This window comes from Loxodonta africana, chromosome 3 (assembly GCF_030014295.1).
Source record: "Loxodonta africana isolate mLoxAfr1 chromosome 3, mLoxAfr1.hap2, whole genome shotgun sequence".
NCBI classification, from domain to species: Eukaryota; Metazoa; Chordata; class Mammalia; order Proboscidea; family Elephantidae; genus Loxodonta; species Loxodonta africana.
This window is the reverse complement of record NC_087344.1, coordinates 144,575,233-144,601,023: the sequence shown is the minus strand read 5'-3', so window position 1 is coordinate 144,601,023 and position 25,791 is coordinate 144,575,233. Positions and strand designations below refer to the sequence as shown.

The 25,791-nt window shown below is 41.8% G+C and overlaps 1 protein-coding gene across 1 annotated transcript in view; it reads right to left on the bottom strand.

The window, feature by feature from the left end:
- The window catches only part of DIPK1A (divergent protein kinase domain 1A), a 135,635-nt gene extending 134,483 nt beyond the window's left edge, over nucleotides 1-1,152 (bottom strand). The window contains exon 1 of the mRNA XM_064282262.1: nucleotides 1,043-1,152. Coding sequence (XP_064138332.1) covers nucleotides 1,043-1,096 — 54 coding nt within the window. The 5' untranslated portion in view covers nucleotides 1,097-1,152. The remainder of the gene's footprint in view (nucleotides 1-1,042) is intronic.
- Between the last annotated feature and the right edge of the window lie 24,639 nt (nucleotides 1,153-25,791).

The following is a 25,791-nucleotide window of genomic DNA, read 5'->3' as shown; positions in this document are numbered from 1 at the left end:
CTTTACGCCTATTCATGAAAGCGGCAAAGAAATATTGTCCTCTTTTTTTTAATGCAAACAACACTGCTGACCCAAGCGAGGCATTGATTTGTAGTTGTTTTCCCATCGGCTTAACAGATTTGGGCTCAACTAGACTCGACGGCACCGGGTTTGGTTTTTTTTTTTTTTTTTTTTAACTCCTGGTGTCTACTATGTCCAACAGGACATTAAGACAGTAGTCGGATTCGAAGGCAGAGACTGGCAGCGGTACAGAGGGTGGAACGGGAAATCACGACAAATTTAACACGCGAGCAGAACACACGACATGAGTGAGAATTACGTTTGCATGGCTGGGGTACTTGAGATCTGTACACCAGACACTGTCCTCTTTCCTTTTAAAAAGCAAACACCCACCCGCCCCTCGCGGGCTTCCGGAACCCTACCTCCCAGTTAAATATGGATGTGATGGAAAGACCTCACCGAGGGACCCAGCACGAGGCGCTTGCTGCTTATGGGGGGTTTTTAAAACACTGATGTGTCAAATTGCTATAAATTTCTAAAATATGGAGGACTGATACACCATCTTTTCTATCACTGATTAAAGACCCAGGACACAGAGTCAAGAATACTCGACCTGCGGGGCCCAAGGGGAAAGGGGGAGAACACCGAGAGGACCAGGGAGAAAACCGCGGCACGTCCCGAGCCGCGACTGCGAGGGGCGTGGGTCTGAGGGAAGTGCCCGGGGCGCAGGGTCGCACCCGGGTCACACCTCGAAGCTCTCGGGGAGCGAGGACGGGCCCCGAAGCCGGGCCAGCCTGGGCGCAGGAGGAGCAGGGGTAGCCGTGGGGGCGCGGGAGCCGGCAGCGCCGCCTTTGGGGCTGCAGAACCCGGGCGGCCGCGGAGGGCGCGCCGCCAGGTGCCGGACGGCAGGGGGCAGCGGGGTTCCGGCGGGTGCGGACCTAGGGACAGGAGAGGAGAGAAGCGACGAGTCCAGCGCGGCGCGAGCGAGAGTGCGCGCAGCGGGCTGAGACCGCGGCGCGCGGTGGGGCCGCCGCCGGCCTACCTGGAGGTAATAGTGTTTCCTTAGCCAGGCCCCCGGACAGAGACTCCTCGCCATGGTAATCACACATCGCCCCGCCGCGCCGCAGTCAGAGGCGGACCCGGAGCACTGGCGGCCGGGCTCCCCGCCTCCCCCCGCCGCCCCGCCCCCTACCCGGCCGGGCCCGCCCACTCCCCCACTCCCGCCCCCGCCGCGGCGCGCGCGCGGCTCCCCGTGGCCTCGCAGCGCTGACGGCGGCCAGAGGCCCGGCCTCCTGCTCTGCTCGCCGGGCCGCCGCGGCTGTCAGAGCCACTGCCGCGGACTCCGCCATAAAGGGGAGTCGCGCCTCGCCTCCGCCGACACAAATCAAGCTGCGCCTTGCGCTTAAAGGGGAGGCGCGCGGAGGAGGGAGGGGGCAGCGCTCCCGCTAGAGACACGCGCCGCGTCGGAAGGAGCAGCGACCCCGGGGACCCTGCTTTCTGTTCCCCGCTCCCGGCTCAGGGCCCCCAGGGCTGCCTCTGCCGCGCGTCCCACCGCCCAGCCCCGGAAAGACGGACGGGCTGCGTAGCAGCAGGGTAGACTGCTCCCTCAGTCAGGACGTGTCTGGGCGGGTTCCATTGAAATTCAAGGAAGCTTGGGCTCCTTCCCCGGGGACTGGCTCGTTGTCCCCCGCGCACAGGCGGCAGGGAGCGACGTCTGCCGCAGCCCGAAACGCCGACGGGCGCATCCCCTGTGGATTGGGCTCTGCGCCCGTAGCCGAGCGCGTGGAAAGAAGGTGGACAGGGCTTCCGTCTGCCGAAGTCAGTATCCTCCCCAATCCAGTTCGCCTTAAACTTTTTATTTTTAGTGGACTTTTTAAAATTCCGATTTTTCTGGTTTGTATTGTTTTTAAACAGCTTCTGAGAAGTTTTCCTGGCCCCACCCAGGAACCCTGATGCAAATGAAAAATACTACTGAATCAAAAACAGTCCTGAACACAGGAGACCTGGAACGTGGCATAGCTGCTCCATTAGGGCTCCATAACGCAGGGTGTGGTGTCTTTCTTTTGACAGTGAGATCCAAATAAGGGAAAAAAGAGCCACTTTTTCGGGAGAGCAAGAGTAACTTGGAATGAAAGATACCACATTTTCACACAGTGCCAACAAAGTTTGGGTGGCCATTTAGAACTCGTTTGGTTTTTACATAAGCTTTGTTCTGGTGCTTTCAGTTTCTGGGGAGATACCTTCCCTTTGCTTCCTTCCCTGAACACAGACAGACTCAGGTTTTAAACCTCAGTGGTACTTTATTGCTAGCAGATGAACCCACTTTTCATTGATTTATCAGTTTGGGTTATGAGGCTTAGTAATTTCTGAGCAAGCTAAGGATGGATCCTACTGGTTTCATTCATTCAATAAATAAATATTTACTGAGCACCTAATTAAAAGAGCATCCAGGCACTGTTCTGTTTGGGCCACATAGGTGAACCAAACAGATTAAAAAACTCCCGCCCTGGTGGAGCTTATATTTTGGGGGTGGGAGAAATGGTCAATAAATATTGAATGTAATAAAAAAAAAATAGAATGATAAAGCTGATAAGAACTATGAGAGAAAAGAAAACTAACAGAGGTGGGAGAAGACTACAGGTTTGAGCAGAAAGATCAGGAGTTCAGTTTTGGACGTGTTAAGTTTGAGATCTCTCTTAGAAAGCCAGGTAGAGATCTTGAGTATGCTGTTGGACATACAAGGAAAGTGTTCTAAGCAAGAGATACATGAGATACCAGCATTTAGATGGTGTTTGAAGCCACAAGACTGGACAAGATCATCAAGGGACTGAGTGTAGATAGAAAGAGAACCAAGAATGAAGCCCTGGGGATAATTCAACTTTAAGAGGGGACAAGTGAATGAACTAGTAAAGGAGGCTACGAAGGAGCAGCCAGTGAAGCAGTATATCAAGGAGGAGTGAATGCTTATGTGTGTCAAATACTGCCTATGGGTCAAGTGAGTGAGGACAGCATTGACCAACGGATTTAGTAACATGGAGGACACTGGTAGCCTTTTGGTGGACCTGGGGGGGTGGGGGGAGAGGGAGGGGGCTTGATTAGAGTGGGTTTAAGAAAAAATGAGAGGTGAGGAATTGGAAATGGCTAGTACAGACACTTCTTTTGAGCAGCTCTGCAAAGGGGAGCCCCAAAATCAGACAGTAACTAGTGGTGGAAGTGGAGTCAAAAGTAGGTTGAAAAAAGTTGAGGAAAATATTTGTACTTGATAGGAATGATCCAGAAAAAGTTAATGTAGAAACATCATCCTGAAGAAGAAAAGAAGGTTTGCAATCTAGGACGCAAGTGGAAGGTCTTCTGTAGACAGGTGTACAAACTGTTCATCTCTGGAAAAGAGTGGGCAGGTGGGTAAGGGTGGTGGCAGGAATCTGTGGAAGTTCTCTTTGGATTGTTTCAATTTTATCAGAGACACAGGAAGCAAGAACATGAGCTGAGAGGCGGTAGAGAAGAGTAATGGAAGATTGAGGAGAGAAGAGACAGTATGAAATAGTTATCAAAGAGAATGGGAGGATGAGTGGACTAAAAAAAATAGTATTTGGGCTGAGCATCATTAAGGGCCCACTCGAGGTTCATGGTCGTAAATTTAAGCAGGAGAAGACAGTGTGGATGGGCCTTTTTCTCCAGCAGCGGTCAGCTGCCAGGATGCAGTTTCCGAGTGGGCTAAGAATTCAGCTTAATCAAGCTTTCCCAAAGAGAAGGGAGAGAGGGGCAGGGGAGCTAACGATGTGTGCAAGGGAGTGATTTAAACACAGTGGAGTTTAAACTGGTCGACAGTGGAAAAGTGGATATGGAGGGGCTAAGGACAGTGAAAAGGTGATATAATGGGGGAATTGCAAGTCTTTGTGGGGTTGCAGAATTGTAAGAGTCAAGGAACAAGAGAGAATTATTTAGAAAGATAGGAGGTTTATAATAGAGTCTGATTCCATTTTTTATGTTTGCTGACAGCTTTCAAACCCTGTCAGTCCCCTTTCGCCTTCTGCCCTATACCTGGGAAAGCTGGTAAGAAGCCTGATTACTCCCTCCTTTATTGGTAACCAAGTAGCCCTGGTGGTGCAGTGGTTAAGTGTTCAGCTGCTAACCGAAAGGTCAGCAGTTCGAACCCAGCAGCTGCTTCAAGGGAGAAAGATGTGACAGTCTGCTTCCGTAAAGATTTACGGCCTTGGAAACCCTATGGGGCAGTTCTACTCCGTCCTATACGGCGGCTATGAGATGGACTCAACTTGATGACAGACAGTGGGCTTCATTTGGGGGGGAGTTTAGTGCCAGTGGGAAGTTCAAACCATGCAAGACCTGGCCCATGTGAGGGAACCCTCACCCTGGCTTCACTCCCTGTCATAAAACAAAAAATTTTTTTCCCTGTTCTCTTGAGCCACTTTTGGACCTGCTTAGGAGCCTGTCCTGCTCGCCCCAAAAAGTCTCATTATGTGAGTAATAAAATTTTCATATTCTCTTGGTGCACATGTGGTGTCATCAGTTCCTCCCACTTCTAAGATATAACCACCACAAACTGGTAATTAGATAGTGGGATGCACGAAATTGAGATTATGGAGGAGTGAAGAAGCCCAGGGTGGAGTATGGCCATGGCAGTGAGTGTCCAAGATAGGTAGAGGACAGGATCATTAGAAGAGAGTCAAGTACAAAGCATCATAAGGATGATCTATGTACTTACTGAACAACAGAACAAGAGAAGTACTAGAGAGAATGCCAGTAGCCAAAAGCCAAAGTCCTTGAGAAATAAGGCAGAGTAATCTGAAACTGAGTAGGTGAGTGTTGCAACAATGAGCAGATGACAACATCAGAGGACATAAATTTTTTAAAATACTGGGCAGAGGGAGAAATTAAAAACAGGAAGGGAGAATAACCTGAAAGTGGCAATGAAGAGCAAGAAGGACCCTTCTGTTACCTCCAAGTGCAGTGGTAGAAGGGCTCTGGAGCCAGGTTTGCATTAGAGCAAGAAGGTAAAGGGAGTATTCAGGGGCGAGGTGGAAGATACAGAGGATTTTGCCAATGGTGGACTGCGAACTCCAGATGGTACAGTGGAAGAGTCTCAGAAATTGGAGAATGGTCAGAAGAGAGTTCAGAATAGGTGATGGTGGTGTCTTCCAGCCAACATGGCACCGTAGACGGAAGCACCACACCGTCCCTCTCCAGCCAAAACCTGAAAAACTAAGCAAAACAGAGACAACGTCAGTCCTGGAACCTGAAGAGTCAAATGAAGAGATAAAGAAGTCATCCGAGCACCAAATGGAATAAGAAACTGACAGAGAACAGAGAGTGAGGAGAGATACATGCAGAGGTCCCTTATCAGCTAACACAGCATGGATTCACCATCTTGGACCCGTCATAGATTGGCACACAGGGAGCACAGGAAAGCAGCTTCACGGAGCCCCCAGCAGGAGACAGAGCACCCAGTAACCAGCGATACAGGTTTTCCCACCCCCCATCCTCTCCCCACTGCTCTACCTCTGTGCTTCCTGGCTAGTGACTGGTTCAGCCAGCTGGGAAGTACAGCGTCCGTGCCACTTGGATTCACCCCACCCACACTGGAGATCAGCGGATGGGGAGTACAGGAAAGCAGCTTCACAATGCTCCCAGCAGGAGCCAGAGCACCCAGTAACCAGCTATACACGCTTTCCTAACCCCCATCCTTCCTCCCTGCCCCTCAGCCTCCTCTGCTTCCCGCTGGCTGCAGTCTCTTGTCTGGAAGGCAACTGTTTCAGCCCCGGGCTGCTTGGATTCACCCCACCCATACTGAGTACCATTTGTCTGTTGCTGGTGTTGCTTTCTTCCATTTCTTTTGGTTTCTTCCATGCCTCCCACCACCTCTCCTTCCTTTCTCTCAGACACCTGGCTCGGTGTGCCATCTTTGCTTCCTCTTGAAAGGCTGTGAAGCGCCGCTGTCCTGGAGAACCACCCCCTGCCCGTGACACCACACTGGTAGAAGCCCCAAAGCTTTTTTTTTTTTTTTTTTGCTTTTGTTTTGTTTGTTTCCTTTTACAATTCACAGCTTGGGAGCCCCTTCTACCCAGGCTGCACTGCATGGCTTAGGAGCCACTCCCCCAATGTGTGCAGCTGCATAGAAGGGATCCCTGGGGGCATTTCTTTTTACTTTTTTTTTTTCTCTTTTTTTCCTTTCTGTCTTTCTTCATTTCTCAGTTCTCATCTCTCTATACTTAACTTCTTTTCCTGCCTCCTGCATACCTGGCACTATGTGACATCTATACCCCCTCTAGCCAGGCTATATTATGCAGCCTGGGAGCCTTCCCTGGTTTTTGCAGCCACACCGATGGGACCACTGGGGGCTTTTCTTTCTCTTTTTTTCTTCCAAATGTTTATCTAGTGTTTTTTTCCTTTTTTTCCCTCCATTTCTCAGTTTCTCATCACTCCACTCTAGTGGCCAGCTTCCTTAGCATTTTTTTTTTTTTTTGGCTTCTGTTTCTCTCTCCTCTCTCTCTTTCCCATACCCATATTAGCTCCACACATCATAACCTCCCTCCCCTCTCTGCCTACCTGCACAGTGCACAGAACATCACACCCCCCGAACAGCACAGGCATGGCCTATAAGAACCTGCCCAGCACTGACTCCTGGCCTGCCCTGTTGGCCTAGCGTGTGCCACAAACTACCCGTTGCAGCTCCACCCATTCAGCTGGACCTGCCCTGCTGCACCATAGCTGAGCAACTAGCCCTGCCCATCAGAGAAGAAGGTGAAAAGTGTCGTGACCACAGATGAGTAAAAAACAAAGAACGCAAAGCCTGCCTGCCTGCTCAGACATAACCAAATAAAACAAAAAAGCAGGATGAAACAAACAGATCTACAATCAGTAAATGAAGAAAATAACTACTGAATGTCCCGAAGACAGCAGACAACATCAAAACATATTAAAAAACAAGACAGGATGGTTCCAGTAAGCATCCAAAGTAAAACACCAGATGACTTTCCGGTAGAAGAAAAGGCACTAGAACTACCTGATAGAGAATTCACATCTCTCATATTCAGAGCTATCCAAGAGTTGAAGCAAAAAAAAAAGACAAAAACTAGGGAAAAAATAGGCAAATTCATAGAAAAGCCAGACAAATTTTTTTAAAAAAAAGGAAGAATTCAGGAAAATAATACAGGAACAAAATGCCAAAATAAATCCACAACTAGAAATCATACAAAAACAACAATTAGAAATCCAAAAGATAAACAACAAGATTTCAGAAACAGAGAGTGTCATAGAAGGGCTGAGGAGCAGGTTTGAAAGGATAGAAGACAGGATCAATGAAATTGAAGACAAACACTTGGATAAAACCAAAAAAAGACAAAGAAAAATGAAGAAACCCTGAGAATGATGTGGGATACAATTAAAAGCAAAAATTCACGAGTGATTGGGATTCCAGAACAGGGAGAAAACAGAAAACACAGAGGATCATTGAAGAATTGCTGACAGAAAACTTCCCTAATAGCATGAAAGATGAAAAGCTGACCATCCAAGAAGCTTGACGAACCCCATGTAGGATAGACCCCAAAAGAAAATCACCAAGACAAATCATAATCACACTTGCTAAAATCGAAGACAAAGAAAAAATCCTGAGAGTAGCTCAAGAAAAACAAAAAGTCACATACAGAGAAGAAACAATAAGACTGAGCTCTGATTATTTGGCAGAAACCATGCAGGCAAGAAGGCAATGGGATAACAGGTATAAAACTTTGAAAGAAAAAAATTGCCAACCAAGAATAATGTATCCTGCAATGTATCTCATTCAAATATGATGATGAAATTAGGACATTTCCAGATAAACAGAAATTGAGGGAATATGTAAAAACAAAACCAAACCTACAAGAATTATTAAAGGGAGTCATTTCAGTCTGAGAACAAACAACATCAGACCACAGCATGAATCTGGGATGTAAGGTTGTATCAGCCAAACCAACCTAGGAAATGAACTCTCAAGGACTATCCAAAACAAAAAGTATTACAGTAGGGAACCAGAGAGGTTAATCTGTAAATGACAACAACGTCAGAACAATAAAAGGGAATAAACAGTGTTGGTATAGAACTTTCTAATAGAAAGGAAGGTAAGGCGATACCAAGTAATAATAGACTGGTTCAAGCCTAGGAAGATAAGGGTAAATTCCAAGGTAATAACAAAGAAAGTTAACAAACCTACTCATCAAAATAAAGAAGAAAAACATACAGTCTCAATAAAAACAAAAGAAATCCACAAACAAAAGGAATTCAGCACAGCAGAATAATAGGAACAAAGAAAATGTCAACATCACAAAAAAAAGCACTACAAAATGACAGCAATAAACTCACACCTATTAGTAATTACACTGAATGTAAATGGCCTAAATGCATCCATAAAGAGACACAGAGTGACAGAATGGATTTTAAAAAATAGGATCCATCAATATGTTGTCTACAAGAGACACACCTTAGAAACAAAGACATAAATTTATTAAAAATCAAAGGATGGAAAAAACATATCAAGCAAATAACTACCAAAAAAGAGCAGGAGTGGCAACACTAATCTCAGATAAGATAGACTTTAAAACAAAATCCACCATAAAAGACAAAGAAGGGACCATATAATGATTAAAGGGATGATCCGTCATGAAGACTTAACCATAATAAACATCTACACACCCAATGACAGGGGTCCAAAAGACATAAAACAAACTCTATCAGCACTGAAAAGAGAAATTGACAGTTCCACAATAACAGTAAGAAACTTCAACATACCACTCTTGGTAAAGGACAGAGGATCTAGAAAGAAACTCAACAAGAGCCAAAGGGCACAATCAGCCAACTTGACCTCATAGACATATATAGAACACTCCACCCAACAGCTGCAAAGTACACATTCTTTTCCAACACACATAGAACATTCTCCAGAATAGGCCATATCTTAGGCCACAGAGCAACACTCAACAAAATCCAGAACACTGAGATAATACAAAGTATCTTCTCTGACTACGATCTCTACATCTATCAAAGTAGAAATTAACAATAGGAAGAGCAAGGAAGAAAAAAATCAGTTACATGGAAGCTGAATAACACCTTGCTTAAAAACCACTGGTTAATAGAAGAAATCAGAGATGGAATCAGAAAAGTCCTAGAATCAAACGAGAATGAAAACACATAGTACCAAAGCCTTTGGGACACAGTAGAGGCAGTGCTCAGAGGTCAATTTATATCAACAGATGCACACATCAAAAAAGAAGGGACAAAATCAAAACATTAGCTACACAACTTGAACAACAGAGATCAGCAAAAGAAGCTCACAGCCACCAGAAGAAAGGAAATAATAGAGATCAGAGCAGAAATAAATGAAACAGAGAACAGAAAGACAATGGAAAGAATCAACAAAACCAAAAGTTGGTTATTTGAAAGGATCTACCAAATTGACAAACCACTGGCCAAATTGACAAAATAAAAACACAAGAGGATGCAAATAGCCCAAATAAGAAATGAAATGGGGGAAATTACAATAGACCCAACTGAAATAAAAAGGATTTCAGTTGGGTCTATTGTAATTTCATAATTCATTATGAAAAACTATACTCCAACAAATTTGAAAACCTAGAGGAAATGGACAAATTTCTACACTACCTACTCAAACTAACACAAAATGATGTTGAAAATCTGAACAGACCCATAACAAGGGAAGAGATTGAAAAGGTAATAAAAAAAAAAAACTCCCAACCAAAAAGAACTCTGGCCTAAATGGCTTCACTGGAGAATTCTACCAAACATTTAGAGAAGAGCTCACATCAGTACTAGTCAAACTATTTCAGAACGTAGAAAAGGAAGTGATACTGCCAAATTCATTCTATGAAGCCAGCATAACCTGATACCAAAACTAGGCAGAGACACCACAAAAAAAATCACAGGCAAATATCTCTCATGAATATAGATGCAAAAATTCTCAACATAATTCTAGCCAGTAGAATTCAGCATCATATCAAAAAAATAATAAACCATGACCAAGGAGGATTCACACCAGGTATGCAAGGATGGTTCAACATTAGAAAATTAGTCAACGTAATCCACCACATAAATAAAAGGAAAGAAAAGAATCACGTGATCATCTCAATTGATGCGGAAGAGACATTTAACAAAGTCCAACAACAATTCCTGATAAAAACTCTTAATAAAATAGGTATAGAAGGGAAATTTCTCAACATAATAAAGGGCATCTGTGCAAAACAAATGGCAAACCTCATTTTAAGAAAGAGAGGCTGAAATCATTCCCCTGCCCCTTATTACCACTTCTACCAAACATTGTGCTAGAAGTTCTAGCTACAGCAATAAGGCAAGAAAAATAAAGGGCATCCAAATTGGTAATGAAGAAGTTAAACTGTCCTTATTTGTGGATGATATGATACTATACATAGAAACCCAAAAGACTCCACGAGAAAACTACTGGAACTAATAGAAAGATTCAGCAGAACAGCAGGATACAAGATAAACATATAAAAATCAGTTGGATTCCTATACACCAATAAAGAAAAGGAAATCAAGAAAACAATACCATTTATAATAGCCCCTGAAAAAATAAAATACTTAGGAATAAATGTTACCAGGGATGTAAAGGACCTATACAAAGAAAACTACAAAGCATTAATGCAAGAAGCTAAAAGAGATCTACATAAATGGAAAAACATACTATGCTCATGAATAGGTAGACTCAATATTGTAAAAATGACAATTCTACCCAAAGCAATTTACAAATACAATGCAATCCCAATCCATATACCAACAACATTCTTTAAAGAGATGGAAAAACTTCTTAACTTTATATGGAAAGGGAAGAGGCCCCGGATAAGTAAAGCACTATTGAAGAAGAAGAATAAAGTAGGAGGACTACCTGCCCTCAGAACCTACTATACAGCTACAGTAGTCAAAAAGGCTGGTACTGGTACAGTGACAGATACATTGACCAATGGAACAGAATTGAGAACCCAGATGTAAATCCATCCACCTGTGGTCACCTGATCTTCAACAAGGGCCAAAAGTCCATCAAATGGGGGAAAAGACAGTATTTTTAACAAATGGTGCTGGCAAAACTGGATGACCATCTGCAAAAAAATGAAACAGGAACCGTACTTCATGCCATATACAAAAACTAACTCAAAATGGATCAAAGACCTAAATATAAAGCCAAAAACTATGACGTTCTTAGAAGAAAAAATAGGATCAAGGCTAGAGGCCCTAATACACGGCATTAACAAGATACAAACCACACCCAACAACACACAAACTCCAGAAGATAAGCTAGATAACTGGAATCTTCTAAAAATTAAACACTTAAGTTCATCAAAAGACTTCACCAAAAGAGTAAAAACAGAACCTGTTGTTGTTGTTAGGTGCCGTCGAGTCATTCTGACTCACAGCGACCCTATGCGCAACAGAACAAAACACTGCCTGGTCCTGAGCCATCCTTACAACCGTTGTTATGCTTGAGCTCATTCTTACAGGCACTGTGTCAATCCACCTCCTTGAGGGTCTTCCTCTTTCCTGCTGACCCTGTACTCTGCCAAGCATGATGTGCTTCACCAGGGACTGATCCCTCCTGACAATATGTCTAAAGTATTTAAGATGCAGCCTCGCCGTCCTTGCCTCTAAGGAGCATTCTGGCTGTACTTTTAAGACAGATTTGTTCGTTCTTTTGGCAGCCATGGTATAGTCAATATTCTTCACCAACACCACAATTCAAAGGCATCAATTCTTCTCCAGTCTTCCTTATTCATTGTCCAGCTTTCACATGCATATGATGCAATTGAAAATACCATGGCTTGTGTCAGGCGCACCTTAGTCTTCAAGGTGATATCTCTGATCTTTAACACTGTAAAGAGGTCCTTTGCAGCAGATTGACCCAATGCAATGCGTCTTTTGATTACTTGACTGCTGCTTCCATGGCTGTTGATTGTGGATCCAAGTAGAATGAAATCCTTGACAACTTCAATCTTTTCTCCGTTTATCATGATGTTGCTCATTGGTCCAGTGGTGAGGATTTTTGTTTTCTTTATGTTGAGGTGCAGTCCATACTGAAGGCTGTGGTCTTTGATCTTCGTTAGTAAGTGCTTCAAGTCCTCTTCACTTTCAGCAAGCAAGGTTGTGTCATCTGTATAACGCAGGTCGTTAATGAGTCTTCCTCCAATCCTGATGCCCTGTTCTTCTTCATGTAGTCCAGCTTCTCAGATTATTTCCTCAGCATAAAGATCGAATAGGTATGGTGAAAGAATACAACCCTGACGCACACCTTTCCTGACTTTAAACCAATCAATATCCCCTTGTTCTCTCCGAACAACTGCCTCTTGATCTATGTAAAGGTTCCTCATGAGCACAATTAAGTGTTCCGGAATTCCGATTCTTTGCAATGTTATCCATAATTTGTTATGATCCACGTAGTCAAATGCCTTTGCATAGTCAATAAAAAAAAAAAAAACACACAGGTAAATATCCTTCTGGTATTCTCTGCTTTCAGCCAGGATCCATCTGACATTAGCAATGATATCCCTGGTTCCACATCCTCTTCTGAAGCCAGCCTGAATTTCTGGCAGTTCCCTGTTGATGCACTGCTGCAGCAGCTTTTGAATGATCTTCAGCAAAATTTTGCTTGCATGTGATATTCATGATATTGTTCTATAATTTCCACATTCGGTTGAATCACCTTATATGGATCTCTTCCAGTCAGTTGGCCAGGAAGCTGTCTTCCATATTTCTTGGCATAGACAAGTGAGCACTTCCAGCACTGCATCTGTTTGTTGAAACATCTGGACATTCCATCAATTCCTGGAGCCTTGTTTTTCACAATGCCTGCAGTGCAGCTTAGACTTCCTCCTTCAGTACCCTCGGTTCCTGATCACATGCCACCTCTTGAAACGGTTGAACATCGAATAATTCTCTTTGGTACAATGACTCTGTGTATTCCTTCCAGCTTCTTTTGATGCTTTGTGCATCATTTAATATTTTCCCCATAGAATCCTTCACTATTGTAACTCGAGGCTTGAATTTTTTCTTTAGTTCTTTCAGCTTGAGAAACGCCGAGCACGTTCTTCCCTTTTGATTTTCCATCTCCAGTTCTTTGCACGTCATTATAGTACTTTACTTTGTCTTCTTGAGACGCCCTTTGAAATCTTCTGTTCAATTCTTTTACTTCATCAATTCTTCCCTTTGCTTTAGCTGCTTGACGTTTGAGAGCAAGTTTCAGAGTCTCCTCTGACATCCATCTTGGTCTTTTCTTTCTTTCCTGTCTTTTCAAAGACCTCTTGCTTTCTTCATGTATGATGTCCTTGATATCATTCAACAACTCGTCTGGTCTTCGGTCACTAGTGTTCAATGCATCAAATCTATTCTTCAGATGGTCTTAAATTCAGGTGGAATATACTCAAGGTCATATTTTGGCTTTCCTGGACTTGCTCTGATTTTCTTCAGTTTCAGCGTGAACTTGCATAGGAGCAATTGATGGTCTGTTCCACAGTCGGCCGCTGGCCTTGTTCTGACTGTTGATATTGAGTTTTTCCATCGTCTCTTTCCACAGATGTAGTCAAATTGATTTCTCTCTGTTCCATCTGGCGAGGTCCATGTGTATAGTCGCCGTTTATGTTGGTGAAAGAAGGTATTTGCAATGAAGAAGTCATTGGTCTTGCAAATTCTGTCATTCAATCTCCAGCATTGTTTCTGTCACCAAGGCTATATTTTCCAACTACCAGTCCTTCTTCTTTGTTTCCAACTTTTGCATTCCGATCACCAGTAATTATCAATGCATCTTGATTTCATGTTCGATCAATTTCAGACTGCAGCACCTGATAAAAATCTTCTATTTCTTCATCTGTGGACCTAGTGGTTGGTGCATAAATTTGAATAATAGTCGTAGTAACTGGTCTTCCTTGTAGGCGTATGGATATTATCCTATCACTGACAGCGTTGTACTTCGGGATAGATCTTGAAACGTTCTTTTTGACGATGAATGCAACATCATTCCTCTTCAAGTTGTCATTCCCAGCGTAGTAGACTACATGATTTCCGATTCAAAATGGCCAATACTAGTGCATTTCAGCTCACTAATGCCTAGGATATCGATGTTTATGCATTCCATTTCATTTTTGACGATTTCCAATTTTTCTAGATTCATACTTCATACATTCCAGGTTCTGATTATTAATGGATATTTGCAGCTGTTTCTTCTCATTTTGAGTCTTGCCACATCAGCAAATGAAGGTCCCGAAAGCTTTACTCCATCCACATCATTAAGGTCTCCTCTACTTTGAGGAGGCAGTTCTTCCCCGGTCATCTTTTGAGTGCCATCCACCCTGGGGGGCTCATCTTCCAGCACTATATCAGACAATGTTCCGCTGCTATTCATAAGGTTTTCACTGGCTAATGCTTTTCAGAAGTAGACTGCTGGGTCCTTTTTCCTAGTCTTTCTTGTTCTGGAAGCTCAGCTGAAATCTGTCCTCCATGGGTGACCCTGCTGGTATCCGAATACCGGTGGCATAGCTTCCAGCATCACAGCAACACGGAAGTCCCCACAGTATGACAAACTGACAGACACATGGTGGAAAAAGAGAACCTACAGACTGGGAAAAAATTTTTGGCTATTACAAATGAGACAAAGGTCTAATCTTTAAAATCTATAAGAAAATCCAACACCTCTACAACAAAAAGACAAATAATCCAATTAAAAAATGGGCAAAGGACATGGTGAGATGCTTCACCAAAGAAGACATTCACGTGGCCAACAGACACATGAGGAAATGCTCACGATCTCTAGCCATTAGAGAAATGCAAATCAAAAGCACACTGAGATACCATCTCATCCCAGCATTACTGGTACGAACAAAGAAAACAGGAAACAACAAATTTTGGAGAGGCTATGGAGAGATCGGAGCTCTTATGCATTGCTGGTGGGAATGCAAAATGATACAACCATTTCAGAAAATGACATGGCGCTTCCTTAAAGAGCTAGAAATAGAAATACCATATGATCCAGCAATCCCATTCCTAGGAATATATCCTAGAGAAATAAGTCATCACACAAATAGACGTATGCACACCCATGTTCATCGCAGCATTGTTCACAATAGCAAAAAGATGGAAACAACCTAGACGCCCATCAATCTGTGATACATACACACAATGGAGTATTACACAACAATAAAGAACAATGATGAATCTGTGAAGCATCTTATAACATGGATGAAACTGGAGGACATTATGCTGAGTGAAATAAGTCAATCACAAAAGGACAAATATTGTACAAGACCATTACTGTAAAAACTCATGAAAAGGTTTACACACAAAAAGAAACAATCTTTAATGATTACAAGGGAGAGGAAGGGTAGGGATGGAAAAACACTAAATAGACAATAGTTAAGTGGTAACTTTGGTGAAAGGTAAGACAGTACACAGTATCGGGGAAGCCAGCAGAACTTGTACAAAGCATGGTTGTGCAATCGCTATAGAGACATCCAAACTCCCTGAGGGACCGATTTGCTGGGCTCAGGGCTGTGGGGACCATGGTCTTGGGGAACATCTAGCTCAATTGGCATAACATATTTTATAAAGAAAATGTTCTACATTCTACTGTGGTAGCATCTGGGGTCTTAAAAAACTGTGAGTGGCCATCTAGGATATACCATTGGTTTCACCCCTTCGGGACCGAGGAAGAATGAAGAAAACTAAAGATACAAAGGAAAGATTAGTCCGAGGGACTAACGGACCACATCTACCACGGCCTCCACCAGACTGAGTCTAGTACAACTGGATGGTACCCAGCTACTACACTGACTGCTCTGACAGGATCACAATAGAGGGTCCCGGACAGAGCTGGAGAAAAATGTAGAACAAAATTCTAACTCAAAAATAAAGACCAGACTTGCTGGCCTGACAGAGACTGGGGAATCCCTGAGAGTATGGCCCCTGGACACCCTTTCGGCTCAGTGGTGAAGTCACTCTGAGGTTCACCCTTCAGCCAAAGATTGGACAGGCCACAGAACAAAACAAGACTAAAAGGGCACACCAGCCCTGGAGCAGGGACTGGAAGGTAGGAGGGAAGAGGACAGCTGGTAATAGGGAACCCAGGGTTGAGACGGGAGAGCGCTGACGTGTCGTGGGGCTGTTAACCAATGTCATAGAACAAAGTGTGTACTAACTATTTAATGAGAAACTAGTTTGTTCTGTAAACATCCATCTAAAGTACAATAAAAAAAAAAATAGATGATGGTGAAGACCCTTGAGTAGATCAAATGGGTGGGAGATGAGTAACCTAGGGGTCTGGTTTCTCATGGCAAGGGGTATAAATAGGGAAAACAAGGACAAAGCTTGAACCAAATTAGAAGAAATAATTGTTTCATTTCCATGTAGGGTCAACAAAGATTAAATATTGTTAATATTCAATTCTTACTTGAAAGAAGAGTAGTTTAGATCATTTTCATTTCCAGCTTAGATTGATTCCATTGTCATAGCATGTCCCAGGAGACTGAGAAAGAACCTTGGGGTTAGAGCAGCCCCCCAGAGTCCATGCTGAGGGCCTTGTTATAGGTACGTATGATGAGGTCTTCCCAGGATTTTGGCTTTAAATCCACCTGGATGAACCCTAGTCTGGATCAAAGCAGGTTGGCCTGTGGCAAATTTGGGTAGGACAATTTCTGCCTCTTGTTTGGCCCTCCGCTGTACTCTTCTTGCAGTGGCCTTGCCATTCTTCATGTCATACAACTGGACCTATCTTAAAAACTTCTAAATTTACCAGTTCTGGGACACATTCTTATAGAACTTTAAAGTTTCTGTCTTTTCTAAGTAAAAGCTAATCTAAAACTAACCCATATGGTTGTGTTCAGAGGTGCTAATTTGTTGCCTCTTAGTTCTCATGTATAATGTAATTTTGGCCTTCCAGAGACAGAGGAGTGATTTTAGTTGTTTCAAATACAGGAAAATCCATTTTTATATCAACATCTAAAATTTTTATCATAAAATTATACAAATGTAATTTCCAGTGTGTTTTAAATCTTGACGTTTAAAACTATCACGCAACTCTTAAATGTATCCAGTGGAATTTAATACCATGGCAATTTGATACCATTTGAAGAATAGTATCCATGTAAAGGAAACCCTGGTGGTGTAGTGGTTAAGTGCTATGGCTGCTAACGAAAAGGTCAGCAGTTCAAATCCGTCAGGCGCTCCTTGGAAACTCTACAGGGCAGTTCTACTCTGTCCTATAGGGCCCCTATGAATTGTAATGGGCTCGACGGCAGTGGGTTTGGTTTTTTTTTTTCAAATTTTTTTTTTAATCCATTTAAAGAGTAAATCCCCATAGGTCTGTGGCCAGTAGATTTTTGACAAGGGTGCTAAGTCCATTCAATGGGGGAAAGAATGGTCTCTTCAGCTCATGTTGCTGGGACAACAGGATCTCCACATACCTCACACCATACGTGAAAACTAACTCAAAATAGATCGATGACCTAAATGTAAGAACTAAAATCATAAAATTGTTACTCATACGACTAAAGCTTCAGGACCTCATTTTTGGCAATGGATTCTTAGATACGACATCAAAAATAACAACAACAACAAAAAAAAGCTAATAGATAAATTGGACTTTGTTATCGATTGAATTGTGTCCCCCCAAAATGTATGTTGTAAATCCTAACCTCTATGCCTGTGGTTATAATCCCATTTGGGAATGGGTTGTCTTTGTTATATTAATGAGGTAGGATTAGTGTAGGGTGTGTCTTAAATCAATCTCTTTTGAGATACAGAAGAGATTAAACAAGCAAGCAACCAGGTGGAGATGGGGGAAGATAGTTGCTAGGCCACATGGAGATCTCCAAGGAACCAGGAAACAGAAGCTGAAGAGACAAAGACCTTCCTCCAGAGCCGGCAGAGAGAGAGCCTTCCTCTAGAGCCAATGCCCTGAGTTCAGACCTCTAGCCTACTAAACTGCGAGAAAATAAATTTCTGTTGTTAAAAAGCCACCCAGTTGTGATATTTCTGTCATAGCACTAGATAACCAAGACAGACTTCATAAAAATTAAGCACTTTTGTGCATCAAAGGACTTTATCAAAGAAGTGAAGAGACAACCTACAGAAGAAAATACGTGGTAACCATATATCTAACAAAGGCTTAATAGCCAGAGTATATACAAAAACTCCTACAAATAACACAATTAAAAAATAGGCAAAGGACTTGAATAGACATTTTTATTTGAAGACATTTTTCCAAAGAAGTTATACAAATGGCCAGTAAGCACATGAAAATATGTTCAACATCATTAGTCGTTAGGGAAATGCAAATCAAACCACAACGAGAGACCACTTTACACCTGCTTTATGTTGCTGTTGTTAGTTGCCACCAAGTTAATTCCAACTCATGGCAACCCCAAGCTTGCAGAGTAGAACTGTCCCATAGGGTTTCCAAGGCTGTGACCTTTCAAAGCAGATTGCCAGACTTGTCTTCCAAGGCACATCTGTATGGGTTCAAACTGCCAGTCTTTCAATAGGTAGTCAAAAGCTTAGCCATTTCTGTCATACCTGCTAGGATGGTTGTTATCAGAAAAGTGGGAAATAACAGGCGTTGGGGAGAATACTGAGAAACTGGAACACTCATCCAATGCTGGTGGAAAGGTAAACTAGTGCAACCTCCGTGGAAAACAGTTTGGTGATTCCTTTAAATGTTAAACCTAGAATTACCATGAAGAACCAAAAACTAAACCCAGTGCCGTCGAGTCGATTCCAACTCATAGCAACCCTACAGGACAGAGTAGAACTGCCCATGCTTCCAAGGAGTGCCTGGAGGATTTGAACTACCGACACTTTGGTTAGCAGCCATAGCACTTAACCGCTACACCACCATGGTTTCCAGAATTACCATATAACCCAGCAATTCCACTCCTAGAAATATGCCCAAAAGACAAAAAAGCAGGGATGCAAACAGATACTTGTACACCAATGCTCACTGGAGCATTAGTCACAATAACAAAAAGATGGAAATAACCCAAACGTCTGTAACAGATGAAGGAATAAACAAAATGTGGTGCATTTTTTGGTGCGTACATACAATGGAATACTACTCAGCAATGAAGAGGAATGAAGTCCTGATACATATTAAGGCATGAATGAACCTTGAAAAGATTATGCTGAGTGAAATAAGTCAGATGCAAAAGGACAAATATTATATAATCCCACTTATATGACATATCTAGAATATGAAAATGCATAGAGACAGAAGTTTATTAGTTGGTAATGGGCTAGGGGAAGGAGGAAATGGGGAGTTATAGATTAAGGAATACTGAGTTTTGGGGGTGATGAAAAACTTTTGGAAATAGTGGTGATGGTCGCACAACATGGTGAATGTAGATGTCACTGAAGTGCACACTTAAAAATGGTTAAAATAGCAAATTTCTGTTATGTATGTATTACCACAATAAAACAGGAAACCCTGGTGGCGTAGTGGTTAAGTGCTACAGCTGCTAACCAAAAAGGTCAGCAGTTTAAATCCGCCAGGCGCTCCTTGGAAACTCTATGGGGCAGTTCTACTCTGTCTTGTAGGGTCGCTATGAGTCGCAATTGACTCGACGGCACTGGGACAATAAAATAAAAAACACAAAACAAACAAACAAAAAGAGTAAATGAAAACTTTCTTTACCTGTCAGAAATGACATGTTCCTTTTTCTTGTTTTTGAACTGGCATTATAATTTCATTTCTTTCACAGAATTTTATCCTGTTATATATTTTTATGCTTTCTAATTTATTTTTCAACTGATCATACTTCTCTGCAATAAAAATAAATTGACATTTTAATGCCTGTTATTTTAACTTTAATTTTTGCATGTGTAATTCATTCATCTAGTTCAAAAATGAAAACTAAAAAAAAAAACTACGTTGAAAAATCTTACTCCCACATTCATACCTTTCTACCTTGTCCCTCCCTCCCAGATGTAATCACTTTTATTAATTATTAAAGTATCCTTCTTATGGTTTCTTTAGAAAAATAAAATAAAAATGGAATATATCTTTAGCCCCCTTTCTTGTATAAAAGATGGATTACTTTACTATAATTTTTTAGAACTGCAGAAAGAAAATCTAATTACAGTAATGAAAATGTACTAATTAGACCAATGTCAAACCACACTCCAATATCAAACTCTTCTTCTCCCTTCTCCCTTCATAGTGGAGTTGGAACATACATCCTTCAAGGACACTTCAGGTGCCTACGATACGTTTAGTGCTTTGACCTCAATACCAATGCGAGTAGAGGTTCCAAATGGTAGCCCTGGGCAGACATTTTTGTTTGGCCTGTACAACATTTACAGATTAGAACATTTTGCATAAACATCCAGATTTCTGGCTCTTTTGAAAATCAGAAGATCTGCTAACCAAGTTTTTAATGCACATACCAACAGTAGGCTGGCACCAAGTCCTGGCAGCTCCCTCTGCTTGGGCCTGTGCCCTGCAATTTGCCACAGCCTCCTCCACTCCCTAGTTTTCCTAAGCCAGCCCCTATCACTTATTTATCTTTCCTATATGGTTCCTGTAGGCATTTGAATTTGTGACCTCTGATTTAAAATCATAGGGAGGTCCCCAGACCTTCTGTTAGCCCAAGACTGGAACCATTCCTAAAGCCAACTCTTCAGACAGGGATTGGACTGGACTGTAAGACAGAAAATGATACTGGTGAGGAATGGGCTTCTTGGCTCAAGTAGACACATGAGACTATGAGAAGGCAGAGGGGGGACAGAAGCTGGCTAAATGGACACGGGGAATACAGGGTGGAGAGAAGGAGTGTTCTGACTCATTAGGGGGAGAGCAACTAGGAGTACATAGCAAGGTGTATATAAAGTTTTATATGAGAGACTGACTTGACTTGTAAACTTTCACTTAAAGTGCAATAAATAAGGTGTAATAAATAAAGTCATAGGGAGTGATTTGGGAAAGTCGATTCAATCAGGTCTTCTCTGAAGTTTCAAATGGAAAGAAAGAAAGGGAATGGTGAAGAGAGTAGAAGAAAGGAGATTAGGCTCCGTATCAACGATTCATTTCTAAAAGAACCCATGTTTTATCTGAAAGTCCCCAGGGAACAGAACGGAGACCAATGAATTCTTATTTACCACGTGTAGCCTAGATTTTTTTTTTTTTTTTGTCACTAGATGGTACTGGTAAGGCAAGGTAGTGACTGAATTTACACCTAAGGAAAAACGAAATCTGGATGTGTTTTAATCATGAAAATATTGACTAAAATGAGACAGAGAGTTCTCTTTTACTTTTTATGAAAAGGCAAATCGGATATTGGAATAAAAGATACAATGGCTCTCTAATTTTCCAGTAACATCAGCACCAAATATTACAAATCCATTGTGTCTTAAATGTTATAAAATGGTGTTCAGAGTACGGAACACAAAAAACTTAATATGAAGTAGGGCAGGTATTTTGTGTATCTGATTGTAATGTGGGATGCTTCAAAAGAAGGAATGATTAGACTTTGAGGGCAAATTCTTACCCATTGTTATGTCCCTAATACGTAGTGCAGCATCTGGCATATAGAAGGTAATCCATAAACATTTGTAGAAAGAACGAATAAATGAAGCTGCCAGGAGGATAAAAGTATAAAAATAGATTTTAAAAATGTTTTCAAGTTGAAAGCAACATTTAAAAGCTGAAACGGAATCATGAATGCCACAATCTTTATGTTCCTTATTCTTACTGATACACTCCATGTAGAAATTCTTTTTTTTTTTTAACAGTTTCCCAAGAAAAGAAATAGCTAATAATAATTTGGTGCAAGGATTTTTCCTGACTTGAGGCATAACACTATGATTCTGGAAACTGAAATTCCTTCTAATGAAAACGTTGCACTAAAAGACATATTGAGAAAAATTCCTTCTAATGAAAATGTTGCGCTAATAGACTTATATTGAGAATTCACAATGACTGCAGCAGTTTGTCAGGAAGGAACATCGTATGAAACCTGTCATGTGGGATTTATTGAGGGGACCACTTTATCATGGATTATGCGGATTATGGTCTTAAGCGAAATATGAACTTTTCCTGAGACCATCTGAGAATATTTTCAGGCTCTGGCAATAGTCTCGGGTTTTACCTGGACTGATTGTTAGCATCGTAATATTCAAACAGCATTTTACAATATGGTTACACTCTTCTCTTGATTTTGTATGTACAAATACGCCATGTTCTCTAGAGGAGAGGAAAATTGCCTAGAGTCATAATGTAGCAGGAGATGCCCTAGAAGCACTGCCAGAGCACTGTTCATTGGGAGATTTGTGGCGTTTTCTTCCTCCTGAAGACCAGCCCTAAGTACTTCTGAATTCTCTTGAGCGCAGGAACTACCGTTCAAATCCAGGAAACATCCAATTCTCTCAGACAACAGCAGAGATCTTAGAGGGCCCAGATGTTTCCTTGTTGATTACTCCCAGTAAGATCCAGTCCTAACCAATGTAATATTAGTTCAGAAAGTATAATAAGGATTCCAAACTTCTTGTGGAGCATACCCCTATGTTTTTCTCATTTTTTTTTCAGCGTTGCTTATCTCCATATAGAGGTTAGGAGCTCCACCTGAACCACTGGAGACAGACAGCCTTAGATTCTGATCCTGAATCCCACTTTCTAGCTGTGTAACCTTGGGCAAATTGCTTACCATCACTACTCAGTTTCATCTTCAGTAACAGGTTGTTAATAAAGTCGTGTCCGGATTAAATAAGATATTGTGTTGCAAAGTGCCGACCATAATGCCTAGCACAGAGTAAGCACTGAACATACATATGGTTCTGAAGCAAACAGGTGTCTAAAATGCCATGCTGGAAGGCCATGTATGATTACTATTGTTATTGAACAAATTCATGGAGAGCTAGTGTCTTTAATAAACCTTTCCCAGAAGCTTATTAAGGTAAAAACCTATTCTTGACTTACAGGGCAAGAACCTTTTCCACACAAATTAATTTTCTTGATAAATGAAATGAGTCACCTTAAGCACTAACACTTGTAAAACTTCTGACCATTGTTACACTAGTAGAGGTCCCTTTGAACTATGTTACCCATGTCCCTGTTATATTAAACAGATTATAATGAACATAATCTAACAATTTTTTCATGCTGTAGGGTCATATGATACAGAATCATATATCTGGCATCTTGTTAGTATGCTGGGTATGGCCAGGTAAGGGAAAACCAGAGAAGGGAAAGACAAGGAGTCCTGAGAACATATCCACTGGGATAGAATTAGAACTTACGAATAATGAGATGCCAAAATGTGTTCAAAGTATTTCAGGGAATCAGGTTCATGGAAGCAGTTGCCAATGGGTGGCTCAAGGCAGCAGTTGGACAGAATATAAAGGAAATGAGAGGGATTTAAAAAAAAAAAACCGTCGCTGTCATGTTGATTCTGACTCATAGTGACCCTATAGGACAGAATAGAACTGCTCCGTAGGGTTTCCAAGGAGCAACTGGCAGATTTGAACTGCAGACCTTTTGGTTAGCAGCTAAATGGTTATCTACTGTGCCACCAAGGCTCTAGTATTCTGAAATTCAGACCAGCAGGTTAGAGATGGATAACTGGGAAGCATGTCTAAGGATAGCCAGGGTCCATAACTACCACCTGTATGCAGAGCAGGGCGCCAAACATAGAGGTGATCAATTTTGCTGTTTAGGCAACTGGAAGATAAATTTTGGAATAGGCACCAAGGCAAAGGTCTAGTTATAAAAATAGGGAAACATGGAAAGAGCTAACATTCAGAATCTCAACAAGTTCATACCAGTGGCAAGGATGACTTTACCCTGGGCCACGGACTGCGGGGCTGGAGTTGGTTAAACATCTTTCTCAGGTAGGGAGAGGTCAAGTTACTTGCCAAGGCCATGCTGTGAAGTGAGACCGCCAGAATTCTATCACAGGCTGTCTGACTCCCTACATATGTCTGCTGCTTTGCTCTGTTCACATTAAAATAAATGTTACACTATTCTGGGAGGTATAGAAATGACCAGATTTGCTAATTGTGAAGGAGTCCTGGGTGACACAAAGAGTTAAGTGCTGGACTGCTAACCAAAAGGTTGTTGGTTCGAACCTACCCAGAGATCCTTGGAAGAAAGGCCTGATCTGCTTCTGAAAGGTCACAGCCTTGAAAACCCTATGGAGCACAGTTCTACTCTGCATACATGGGGTTGCCATGAGTAGGAATCGACTTGACAGCAATGGGCTTGGGTTTTTTTTCTTTTTGCTATTTGTGATTACAAGAAAAATTCCAACTATGCAATTCTAGAGTCACATAATTCATAATTTTTGAAGGGACAAGAGTGAGTTACATGTTTATAAGAAAAACATGCTGCTAGTATGGAACTGGCTGCTCTATGTGTATCTGTCATGGATTGAATTATGTCCCCTCCACCCCGTCCCATGTGTGTATCAACTTGGTTAGGCCATGATTCCCAGTATTGTATGGTTGTCCTCCATTTTGTGATTGTAATTTTATGTTGAGATAATTAGGGTGGGATTGTAACATCACCCTCACTCAGGTCACCTCCCTAATTCAAGGTAAAGGGAGTTTCCCTGGGGTGTGGCCTGCACCATCTTTTATCTCTCAAGAGATAAAAGGAAAGAGAAGCAAGCAGAGACTTGGGGAGCTCATACCACCAAGAATGCAGCACCGGGGACAGAGCGCATCCTTCGGACCCGGGGTCCCTGCCCCTGAGAAGCTCCTTGACCATGGGAAGATTGCAGACAAGGACCTTCCTCCAGAGCTGACAGAGAGAGAGAAAGCCTTCCTCTGGAGTCGATGCCCTGAATTTGGACTTTTAGCTTCCTTTACTGTAAGAAAATGAATTTCTATTTGTTAAAGCCATCCACTTGTGGTAGTTCTGTTATAGCAACACTAGATGACTTAAGACAATACCTTAAGAATTAATTCTTTTAGATTTTTACAGCCTAAAATTAAACCTTTCAGGAGCCAGCGTCTCCTTATGAAAACAGCACAACTCAATTAGATTTAAAACTAAACACTGGTTTTCAAAAGGACTGTAAAAACAAATTCTCTATTGTAAGAGTTTCTGAATGTTAAATTATTTTGCCCATTTCTAAACTCTAAATTCATACACTCAAAATTTGATAATAAGTTAAAAGCATTTAGTTCAAAGGTACAAAGCTTTCTTGATATAAAAAAGCCATTCCTGGAGACCACCTCCCAGCCAAATAAGACAAACACATAAGATAAACAATAACACCTGAGAGAAACGTACTTCTGAAAACAATCAGTTATATAAAATCAAAAGGGTATTATCTGCCCAAAAGCAAAGCGGACAAGGCAGGAGATGGCAGAAAATCGTGATGAAAGAAAATGGGGAACCTAGGGCGGAAGTGGAGAAAGTGCTGACACGTTGTGGGGAATGAAACCAAGGTCATGAAACCCTTAATATACAAACTATCAAATGCGAGACTAATTTGCTCTGTAAACTTTCATCTAATGCACAACTTAAAAAAGGAGAGAGAAGAACTAAGACCAAAAAAAAAAAAAAATCAATTATCTATCATGTCTTATTGTAAATTCTGCTTAGAAGATCGATTACTATTATCTGTATTATCAACAATAAAAGGCTTTGTATTTGAATTCAGATCATTTTCACTTTATGTTCTCCATTGTTGCCTTCCTGAGATTCAGATCTAAGGAATGCTACTCATCTTCACTCTAATCCCGCATTTCCTCTTTCCAAAAGAGTATTTCCTCTAGATTGCTCCACCTTAAGCTCTA